Below are 12,590 nucleotides of genomic sequence, written 5' to 3'. Positions count from 1 at the left end.
AAAAAAAAATTACTTAATTAACTGGTATAATGTTATTGTGCCAATCTACTGGAGCAGTAATATCTGTTTTATATCATTGTAATACATCAACAACCACCAAAAACAGGTTGTGATGAGAAAGTCACATAATGAATCAAAGATAATCACAAAAAGCTCTTCCACAAGGTGAGGAGGTAAATACTAATATATAGAAGGTGCACAATGTTATTCACACAAATACAGAACAGCGTTATGGTCATACACATGATTGTTAAATAATGCAATAAACAACCATTTAATGACATAAGATGTCAGATAAATCCATAATGGACAACTGATAAGAAAAAACTAAGTAGAAACAGTTATTTCAATGAAAAAACATCAAATGTAAATCAAATGTAAAGTATCATGCAGGGAATTCTAAGAATGTCAATTTATGTTTTTTTCACTGTATATCATACAATGACTTGTTCTTTTTGACTTCCAAAACCACCATTTTAAAAGTGATTTTACTGTAAAATGACATTAAATGTAAGGTTAGCTGTATTACACTTTATTCACTGTATATAGTATGGAAACGTCCTGTTAATCAATTAACAGTTTTTTAATGTGCCATTTTTAGAGTCTTTTACTGTTAACATTTTAATAATTTTTTAGAGTGAGGGTATTATGGGTTATCTGTCATGGCAACAACATTTGTAAAATGTATTATAACGGTACAGAGAAAAGGAACTTTAAAGGTTAGTAAGTGATTTTCACACTAAAGTAAAGTATTTGTATTTCTTTAAAACGTTTTTTTTTTTTTATGTTTACAGATTCGCTGCATTCACTTGCATGTAAGTGCCTCACTGTAACTCAGTTTCTTGTTTTAAAGATTCAGGATTCAATACAAGTTTGGCTTGATCTACAACAGTGTTGATTACCACAGATTTCAACTTGATTGTCCTTTTCTTAAATAGGCAATCAGGTTGAAATAAAATTTTGTGGTAATCAGCACTATGTTTTTGTCAACATTACCCAATTTCCGTGCTTTCTAGGAACAGACGAAGCCAGATATGTCCTGAAATTAAGAGTGAACACACTCACTCTTGTAAATTTTTCCTCCAATGAGCTCTCAGATACTACATAGGGTGTTCTTTTAGCCTTTATCTTGCTCTGTCCATATCTCTTTCAAGTCATCCTTGAATGATCCTTCATAGCCAGCACATGGTGTGCTAGCACAAGAGCTGTTGTTAAAGTTAGACCTGGCCCTTGGGTAATCAAAATGGAGAATATTATTCACTGAATACCCAGGTCTTCAAATCCCAGCACACTGGCTGTCATTAAAGCTCCATCAAAACACTGACCTTGTTATTGCCTGTCACTGAATGTACATCACAAGTGGTGATGAAGTAACTCTTGGCTGTCTTTAATGTGTGACATTATAAAGAGAAGAAGAGACTGTCCTTGAATCAATGTTCTACTGGTTTTTCTGACAAATAGCCCCATCACAGAGGTCTGCTTTTCATGCATTCAACATTAACATTAGAGCATTAGTGTATGCTTTATTTGTTTGCTACTACTTTGCTGCTACCGCTGCTGTTACTTTGACCTTAAAATTTACATAAAAGGAGCATTAACTCTAGCATTAAGCACAGGTTATGATGTTTTAAATGCACTCCCTCCACAGATGCTCTTTGGCTCTTATGCTTCTTTGATGTCAGATTTCTTTCAGACTGCATATATAGAAGAGCCTTCTAAAGCCTCCTCTTTTATCTCCCAGGGGTATATATTATTGTGGATAAACCTCTCTGGTGGCCTCAAGGGAAAGCTACATGAGAAAGTTGTGGTATAAACAGTCATCTCGGTGTTAACTTCGGAAGGACGTATTTTAAACTCATAATGTCAGTCATAACTCCAGGGGAACATATTGCCTTTCATAATTACAGTAAGTATGCCTATGTTCCAGTTTGAGCGATAATGAAATATGTGTCTTCGGGGCCTATCAAGTAATAAAAATGGCCTGTCTGCAGTTTATATATATATTCCTGCTTTTGACAGGAGTGTACCCTATACTGGATAAAATAGTTGTATAGATACATCTAAACATCAGACTGGTTGGAGGAATAGAAAGATGGTAAGACTGAAGGAAGGATTAATGGCTGGTTGAACAGACAACGATGGATTGAAAAACAGATGGAAGAATGAATGGATTGACAGAAAAATGAATGGATGGATAGAAAGATGGTTAGACAGAAGGATGGATGGATGTATAGATGGATGGATAGATCAAAGGAAGATGGATAGAAAGAAAGTTGAATAGATTAATGGATGGACAGAAAGATGGAAGGATGGATAGAAAAATGGCTATACAGAAGGAAAGATGGATGGATGGATACATTAAAGATGGACGGATATATGGATTGGTGGATTGATGGAAGGAAAGAAGGATAGATGGAAACATATATATGGATGGACGGATGGATATATGGATGGATATATGAAAGGAAAATGGATAGAAAGAAAGATGGATGTATGGATATAAAAGATGGATGATAGAATGATGGATAGGCAAAGATGGATCGATTGATGGATAGATGAATGGATGGATGATAGAAATATGGATTAATGGATAGAAAGAGGGATGGGTAGACAAGGATGGATCAAATATGGATGATGAATGCATATTGAGGGTTGGATGGATGGATAAACAGAAAGATGGATGGATAGATAGATGGATAAATGGATAGAAAGTTGGATGATAGACGGAAAGATGGATACAAAGATGGATGAATGGATAGAAAGAGGGTTGGATAGACAAAGATGGATCGAAAGATGGATGAATATATTTGGATAGGTGGGTGGATTGAAAGAAAGAAGGATAGTAAAAAAGATGGATAGTTAAAGACGAATGGATTCACAGACAGATAGAGATAGAAAGAAAGATGACTATATGGAAGTTAAGATAGATAGAACAGAACATTTACTGCACAAGTTTTGCCACGAGGCCCCAGGTCTTCTTGCTGTTTTCATAATGAACAAGGCAGGGCTCCATTCTGTCGATTCAGCTGTCAGATAGCATGCAGGGGGTGCCATAGATAGATGGTAATTAAAACAGGCTGTACTAGGAGCTGGGGGAGAGATAAAGCGGGCAGATAAGATAAAGATACAGGAGAAAACAGGACGACTGGGTCTAGTGGATAACAGCCCTGCGCTAAAGCCTGTAGATCAATACGATGCTGCCGGACAGGTCGTGACAACACTAATTGTAGCCCATACAAACCAGGAGGCCAAGGCAGAAACAGAGCTCCTGAGGTCCTCCCAGCAGTCCCTTTTCACTGGATCATCCTTCAAACATCAAGCCAATGCTTCTTATGTGGAACTGACACACCACATCAGATAATCAATGTGCAATGTGGGGTTTTAGGGAAAAGTGATGCAATGTTCAGATTCACATTTTAATTGAGGTCACAGATGTGATTCTCCAGTCTGTTTGTGTCTGGCCTCCTGGCTGAAGCCCGGAGTCGTTGCTTTATCTCTGCCTCATCAATAATAAGACAGCGAGTGTCATGCACATTAATGATCTTAAGATCTAATTCATCTCACATGCTCGCTGAGGGACCGGGCACTCAATGCACAAGGCATGGTAATGCGAGACAGCAAAACAATGATGGAAATCACCTCACCTCAATTAGTCTTCAGCACTCAATCTGCATTTCACGCCTGTTTGTTTAGACAAATACAAGAACAAGAACAGCAAGATTTATGCCATTCATTTGCATAATGCAGGATCTAGGGGATGAGACTGTCAACAGACCTAATCAAGACATAAACTAGCAGATGAGTGACAAAAACACAAAGGCTGCATGTCAAATTTTTCATTTTAACCTCAAAGTCACATGCCGAACAAAGTCCGTTTTAAGGACTAAGGCTGTGTAGGTAAAACTTTTACCCAACCATCCATTCACAATGGAGATTGGACGGGACAAATATCACCTCCCATCACATTCTACTTGTATAATGACAGAACACCAATGGAGAAATAATAGCTAATTATTAGTGGTTTCCATTCATGTGTCTAGCTAAACACTTCACCTTCAAAGTGCTCTCAAGTGCCACAGCTGGGTGTTTTCAAAAGAGCGCCTAGCATTTTCAGCTGGCAAAGAAAAGATTGGACATATGGCCTAAATGTAAACTACTCCTGCTTTTTGCCAGCAACACTGAAGTAATGCAGTGGTATCTGGAGAATTTTAATATCAAGGTTTTAGACCTGCCTCCCACAAGAACTCTATAACTAAATGTTACGGTGTGCTTCATTTGTCTTTCTGTTCGTGTGCTGTCCATGGTGCTGAAAAGAAGACGAGGTGACAAATCTGATAATTACGTTTTTGTGAAAATTGAAAATGAAACTTAATATGAATGCATGCTTTTTTTTTGGTTAACTGTGAAGAACATTTTTCTTATTTGTAAGCTTTGACATAGACATATGTATTCAAAGGTAGTAATTAGGGCTGAACATTTATTTTCATGTTTATTACATGTTTATTTTTTACATTAAATTAAAAGCAGATGTGTACATAAAAAGTTTTAAACTATTTATTATTGTAAAAAATCACCTGTCACATCAGTGGTCAGTACTTATATGTAGGATCCCCAACTGTGCACATTGTAAATGCCTCCTTTCTCTGATGCACTCATTTCTGGTCTTGGAGTCTCTAATATCATGTTGATGAGTTAAGTGAGATGCATTTGATTGAACCCATGATAAAGATAAAAAACAATATACTGGGTTCAAAAAACGTCACTGATGTCTATTTAATGCTTTAGGCATATTACATTTCTACTTTTCATATCACAGTATAATCCTTTAAGCTTTTATCACCATATTGAAATATCCTTGACCAATAAAACAATATTGCAATGGACTGAACCTACATATATTTTCTGGGCTGGCTTTTTAAAAAACATAAATATTGTTTGACTTACTTTATTCTCTGTGACAAAACGTATAGTTGTGTTATGTACCAGGTTAAGGTTTTCTATAGAATAAAGTTGCATTTGCATTTGGCTTGTTGCATCATACACACAGTGTTGTACATTTTTGATGAACAAGAAGCTAATGTAAGTTCTAAAAGGTAATAAGGTACCAAGACTTATACACTATATTTCGAAGTGCCTGTGATAATTCTGTGCATAATCATTTTCAAAATATACTGTATTACTGAATACTACACATACTTACAGTATCTTCAAATTACCTTCATATACAGTAGGATCTTTTCTCTGAAAATATTTATAAATGTAATTATTTGCTAATAATTTGCCATTAATTGGATTTAATAGATCATATCATGTTTACTTGATTACAGTTGTTTTAATGGATTGACATTCATAATTCCAATTAATGCCATTCTTATCTTTGTCTCCCAGCTTTTGTGAGTGCTCATTTGTTATTTTTGTTGCCGAACTTGCCTTGTGTTAATTACCAAACCTTGTTTTCACCTTGTTTCAAACTCTCTCCAGCGTAATTGACAACTAGAGATGTGTAATAGAGTGTGACCTTAAACATTGTGAGGAAATGGACTGACTACAGAGCATGTTGATCTGATTATGATGATCTGTTTGCTTGGACTCTGATCTTAGGACAGCTCTGTGTTGCTTTGATGAGCCTGGCAGTAACATGTTTGGATGTGTTTTGCTAACATGTATGGATGTATAACTAATTGGGTCACAACAGAGCACTGCATGCTCTGCAAAGGATAATGAAGCCAAACCTTTGGAGCAATAAATTGCATATGGCATATGGTTTTTTTTCACCTTGTGTTAGCTTAAGTATTTGAACTGTAGATAAGAGCATTAAGGATGCATAGTAGCTTCATCAGGCAGATTCATTCAGTCCCAGGGAATGCTAATTTATAGCACTTGCTAAGTTAATTAGAAAAGTTGTAGCTGTGGTCATTTATGTATGTGGACTGTATGTCTTTTTTGTGTCACAATATTGCACTCAAAGCTTCCACTGCAGCCTCAAAGGAAAAAGTTCATGGCTCAGTACAGAACACAAACCAGATAAAATAATTATCCAGTGCTGAAAACATCTGTCTGACAGTGCTGAACTTGTAAGCAGTAAGCAGTATGGGGTCTACGTATTTGAATAAGACCCCGAATGTTGGGGAATTTAAGGTACGCAGGCTCAGAGTACAAGAAGGCCAGGATGACTTATAATAACACTGCAGAGCTCTAGCAGAAGTACTTTGAGTTATTACCTGTCAAGGATCCAGGACCTCTGGGTAAGCATGACCATCTCTGAAGATTGCATGTCTGTTTCATGAAGGACAGCTGAAAACTCATCTCTTCCAGCACAACTTGACTTCATCCTAAATTAAAAAACAACAACAACTACAACAACAACTTTCCCTTTCTAGCTTGTACTGATTTAAACAATGCCTGAAACTTGTTATTGTGAGCACTTCCTATGACTGTTTGTCTCTTGATGAATCGCTTTATGTTTTCTCCAGTCGTAAGTCGCTTTGGATAAAAGCATCTGCAGAATGAATAAATGTAAATGTAAGGAGAAAACACAAAGAAATCAGAAGACATTATAATCTTGACAAACAGGTTTATTAGATAGAAGCTGGACTACTACTGCTATGCAACAGAAATTTGGTTAATAGATTGCCTCCTTAAAGGAACTTATACTTTATAGACAAGAGATCGGTTTTGGCTGGTAAGATTATAAAGGGGTTTATGTGTTTTTGTTGAGGTAGTTTATTTACTTATTTATTCTTTTTTGCTAGTTTTTGTATCTTTAATGGATTCCTGTAAGGGTAAAATATTTTATTTACCTTTCTACAATATAATTTCCTGTTTGTAGACATAAAAGTGACATTTTTATATATTTTTCGTACCTTTTCTTAAGTATGATATTAAGACAATTATATCACCATTACCTAAGATGAATATATATATATATATATATATATATATATATATATATAATAAAATAATTAATTAAGCGATACAAGTCTTTGTATGCCACCATATGCCTTTTTTGGGATTAATAGCTAGGATATAAAGTGAGCATCACATCATTGACCCAGATTTCAAAAGGCATATTTCCGGAGGGTGCAGCAGACAGCAACAGACAGCTTTCTCCAGGTGTTATATTCTTCTTTTAATGGGTGTTTGACTAGCTGTGCACAGTTATGAAGATAAATCAATATGTGAACACTTAAAATGTGTCATATCAGTATTCATCATGAGTATGTCTGAATTATTGAGTGAATCTATTACACACATATGTGGATGTGCTGTCTTTTGCCATTTTTACTTGTCTCAAGGAATCATTTTTTACCTCTGAAAATTAGAGAAACTGGGAATAAAAGAGTAATTGATAGTCTTTGTTGTGAAACCCTTCATGGAGGGGCATTTCCCCCCACAAGGATTGTCAGGGTTGTGACTGACAAACTACAGGAGACACAAAGCAGTGCATTGAGCAAAAATAATTGCAGACAGCGAAGCCTTTTAGAAAAAGTGTCATAGCATGATTTGTTGCAGGCTCCTACTGTCTGCCTGTGTCTGTATCCTGACTGACAGGCTAGAGACTTTCATGGCCTGTGCTCCCATGTCGAAATGAAGAGAAGCACATTGCAGTTTTGTGTTGAAAATGAGTCTGATGTAAGTGAATGATTTTCGTCTCTTTCATTCTTCTCTCCTTTACTTATAATTGCAGCCTAGTCGAGGCGCTGTTCCAAATCAATGCTTCTTAAATTCGTAAGCATTGCTCAAAACATTAACGATGAAGTTAAATGTTGAAATATTTGTTTACGATTTACCTCATGCATAATTCAGAATTAGTCACAACGCTCCACTTCCTCTCTTGTGATCGAGTAAGAAATTGTTGCGTCTTCTGCATTCTAATTGCTTCAGGACTGATGTCTGTGCTTTCTCTGGCCCTCTGTTTCTCACTAAATGCACTCACTTGTTTTTATTATATTTCACTTGAAATGCACACGTGATTTAGTTTTCCTATATGCTGGACATAAACGACTGATCTCATCCAAGGAAACGTCTTGAAATGTGACTATCATCTTGATTTACAGGTACTTCAGGTCAGGAGCTCCACCTGTAATCAACCCCCTCCAGACACGTTTTCCAAAGGACACCATTGTACCAGGCTCCTTCGCTGTCACTTTGACATGGACGCTGCCCAACCGCACCACAGGGGTTTTCAATGTCACCAGCCCCCTCCCAGGAGACTGGTTCCTGGCTGCACACTTACCAAAGGATGAGGGGAAGATCTCTGTCAAGGTGAGTAAAAACACAGGATAAAGCAGTCAGTGATCACAGGGCTAACAATGAGAGAATCGTTTCTGCTTTTAACAAGAGCTAAGCTTGTTGATTATGAAAAATGCCTTATGTTCATGGTGGTGCACGTACATTCCTCTCGGCATTTATGCATTTATAATTGAAGCAGCTCACTTCCGCAGAGTCAGTGGGTGGCCTTCATGGGTAGTAATTTAAAAGTGAGCGCTGTGAGTTCAGAACTTGTCATAGACTTCTTTTTCAAATGAGATTATGTATGCGTTTCCTGTCAGAGTGCTCATTATTTCGCTCGGGTTGTAATCTCAGAGACAATGGCATTTTTCTTTTGTATAATGCCCTGAATATTCATTTATATATATTACTGTATATCATGTTAGAAGTGCATTACTTTTTAAAATTGGTGTATTTTTCTTATTGTTCACAAAACCACACACTTTTCCGAGTATGACGTCTGTCTCTGTGGTATGAAAGCATTTTTCCAAGTAAAGAATAAAACACATAATTGTGAGATAAAGTGTTGGGTTAGAAAGCCATGCTGTGAGATATAAAGTCACACTATGAGATGTAAAGAGTTTTAAAGTCACAAATGAGTTGTTACATAGTGAGATGTAAATGAAAAAGTTGTAAGTGGGAGAAATTAAGTACTGCTTAGGAGAAAGAAAGTTTTTAAAAAGGAAATCAAATTTTTATACACTTTTTATTTTGGCTTCATTACTGCCTGATACCAAAACTATTTCCTGAATATTTGAAGGTTCACAGAGCTACTGTCTCGCTTCACTCAAAAATGGTTGTTGAGTCTGTACATCCAGGGCTTTTTTAAATTCCTGCAGCAAAGTGTATAAAGAAAAAAGAAAAGAAAAAGGCAGTTCATATTAAAAAACAAGGGGTCAATCGTGCATCTTAAGATATATGCGTAAGTAATAGCATGTCAGCAGTGGCTAAATTACGGCCTAATAATGCTCCCTGCCAGTAAACACAAATATACAGCAGGTTGTAGTATTCTTATTAAGGGTATTACTGCCCAGAGGGAATATTTAAATAGGGAAAATCAGCCAGTGGAAAGCGTTTAAAAAGCTCATGCTGCTTGGAGTCTACTAGGAAGCACAATGCAATGTGCTGGCTCGCAGTGGACACTGAATTCACATAAACAGCTTACTTATAAAGCTTACATATTTTTTTAATTTCACTAAAAGAACCGGCATTTAGTCTCATATAAAATATAGTACTAAGTCATGCAAGGCAAGTCTCTTTCATTCATTCCTATTTCTGTTCACATTATGTATTTATCTTACAAATAAATTATGTATTTGTTTAGAAGTGTTACATGGTAAAATGCAATATAATGAGAGTGCTATGCTTCCCTAAAATAATTTTTTTCATTGCGAGATGTTTCACAGAAATAAACAGGACCATCGGACCAGAAACAATCACAATCAAAAGTTGAATTTTGAGTTTGCATTATTTAAATTTAAATGCTTTAAATACTGTCCAGCTACATTTTCTCCTGGTGTAAATTATACAGGCTACACAATCACCTGGTGAAAATGGGATATGCCAAGATGTCTGCCTTACAGAGTAATGACTGGATATAATTCCATTGATTTGTATTTGCATGTACAGTAGATACAGAAAACCTGTTTTCTCTCCTTGACTGAGACTCACATCTGCTTTAATTGTGCTGCCATGAATAATTTAGCCAATGTCTGACAGTTCTGTAACATGAGAGAAAAGTGCTATTACAATCTGGAAAATAAGTGTAAAATATGATTATGTGCTTTCTTTGATTGCATTAGAAAATAATAATAGCCGAAGTGTGCTTTTGGCCTCTAGAACTTCAAACTGTGCAAGTTAATATTTTTATAAATGAGATTTGGTTTAAAAAATATATTTTCACTTATAAATAAAATGGCCATAATTGAATTATCTTCATGTTGCTCCAAACCCTGATGACTTAATATATATATATATATATATATATATATATATATATTAGGGGTGTCCCTGACTAAGGATTTTCATAGTCAAAAACAATTTTCGAATCTGTCTATGATTGTCTAATCATATGTTTGGGGGCGGGGCAAAATACATCGACAAGAGTCAAGTCAGACATTCGACTAACATAATGTTTTATGCTTTGATTTACAGATAGCTAACACTTAATGCCGGCAAAACCATAACAATTAACAATTGTATTATTCTCATTCTTATTATTTATTTTTTTACAATAGTGCTCTCATTATAACGTAAGCCTAAAACGTTAGCAGGTAATGTTCTTTAATCAGTGGGATTCAACTCATAATTTCATATAGAATACGCTTCGTTATTTATACAGCATAACGTTAATATTAAGAGTTATAGGCTATTTTCAAAAAGGGTCTGAATGCTTATGGACATACAGTATTTGCGGGGCTCTGAATGCGAACTCCTTTTGTGGACGTGTTCTTCACAAAATAATGTGCAGAAACCTGGCAGTTAAACTCTAAAAATTCATAGTATTTTAGTATAATGGTCTTCTTATTATGTATTTAACAGTCTCAGTCATAGTTATTAATATTCTGCATTGTAGTTTGACCTGCTCGCACTGTGCGCTGAAGAGATCTCACCGTAGTACTACAGTGATGCGCTTGACTCAAAACCAAATGCAGCTTATATCAGGTAAATAAAATATGCAAGATATATATACACGGCTGAAATGTTTTGAAATCACTTGTGCCCTACCTGTTCGAAAAAATCCAGTCTCTTCCTGTGTGAGTTTGAGTCTTGGTAAAGTTTTAAATCCCTGCTGCTGAGATGCTCCTCTGTCGGTCACGGATTATGAAAAGTGAAACATAAATCTATAAAGGTGGTTGGATTTGTTCACGCACTTTAACATATTAATTTGAAGCTTCTTTCATTCCAGGTTCTTACAGTTTATCATAGGCTCTAAATTAACTTATTGGGATAAAACTGCTAGTTCTATGTGAAATCAGATATTTGAGCTCCCCCATATAGTCAAAATGGCATAATAAATAACACCCCACAAATATTCGACTGTTAGATTGGTAGTCGAATCAGGCTCCTCAAATCGTCGACTATTCGGGTTCACCCTTAATATATATATATATATATATATATATATATTGCATCCTTTTGAAGTGTACAATCTTAGTCCGCATAATTGCTTGGAAAAGAGTGGCCGGCAAATTAATGGAAACTTATGTTTTTATGTTCCATGAAAGAAAGAAAGTTATATTGGTTTAGAGCAACACAAGGGCATGCTAATTCATAAAGTGACCTCTCTGCTTAAGATTTTAAACAACATCACTGCGGTGGATTGCATCTAAATGGATCTCACATTGGAGTAAACTTCTCGCATCTTAATTGGAATTCTTACGTTCACAATAGCATTACCTCAATCTCCCTGCACAATCTTAAAAAGTCGACCTCAGCTGAGTTTTGTCCTTTGCTGCTCTTACTTATCTCAGAGCCACCAGGCCTGCACTTCAGCCTTTCTCTTTAATTAACTGCAGCAGGTTTGGTCGTGGTGGAGGCCATTCTCCTGGATTAAGAGCAATAATTCTACTCGGTGTACTCCGCTTTAAGGGCACCGCTTTCCTCTGAGCCCACAGGGTCACAATGCCAGCCAATTAGACAGAGACAAAAGTTGGAACGACGAAGGCTTCATCTGGGGAACGACAGCACCTGTGGGGCAGAAAAGCTCATGGCTGAACCTACTGAGGTGGAGTAATTGGAGGAAGTGTGGAAAGCGAGGCCATGCTTTCCCTGAGGAATACATTGTTTATTTATTATTCTGTTTAGTGTAATGGGAGTTATGTTGTATTGGACTTTTGTTTTGTTGAAGGGGCTTTTAGGTAGATTATGCCACAAACTCGCTGCACAGTGAAATAAATTTACTCCATCTTGTTAATGTTACCTGTAAAAAGGATACCTGTTATACAATACTATCCTATTTAACTAAATAGTTTTGGCATTGCATTCTTTCTCAATTTGTCAGGACTGTTTAAAAACATTATTCAAATCAAGTTGCTAAAAAAATTAGGCTGGCATTCTGGAGTAAACAAACTCTGTTAAAAAGATGATTAGTGCCTTTAATTGAATATCTATCACCAACGTTGAAAAATGCATTTTTTATTCTATCATTTTTTTGATGGGTGGTTCCTCTACTCCTCTCCTTTTAAGCATTAGTTGTTATTATTATTGTAATTTAATGGATATCTTGTATAGCAAGTCTTACATTTTTAAAATCCTATTTTGAAATTCACATCATGATGGTAAACTGCTACGACCCAAATACAAGCCCGTAACTGACT

At 36.0% G+C, this 12,590-nt stretch overlaps 1 protein-coding gene across 1 annotated transcript in view; it reads left to right on the top strand.

The window, feature by feature from the left end:
- Positions 1 to 12,590, top strand: part of LOC127958831 (transmembrane protein 8B-like) — a 119,449-nt gene that overhangs the window by 37,888 nt on the left and 68,971 nt on the right. The window contains exon 3 of the mRNA XM_052557839.1: positions 8,058 to 8,265. Coding sequence (XP_052413799.1) covers positions 8,058 to 8,265 — 208 coding nt within the window. The remainder of the gene's footprint in view (positions 1 to 8,057; positions 8,266 to 12,590) is intronic.

This window comes from Carassius gibelio, chromosome B5 (assembly GCF_023724105.1).
Source record: "Carassius gibelio isolate Cgi1373 ecotype wild population from Czech Republic chromosome B5, carGib1.2-hapl.c, whole genome shotgun sequence".
NCBI lineage: Eukaryota > Metazoa > Chordata > Actinopteri > Cypriniformes > Cyprinidae > Carassius > Carassius gibelio.
This window is presented reverse-complemented; position numbering and strand designations above follow the sequence as displayed.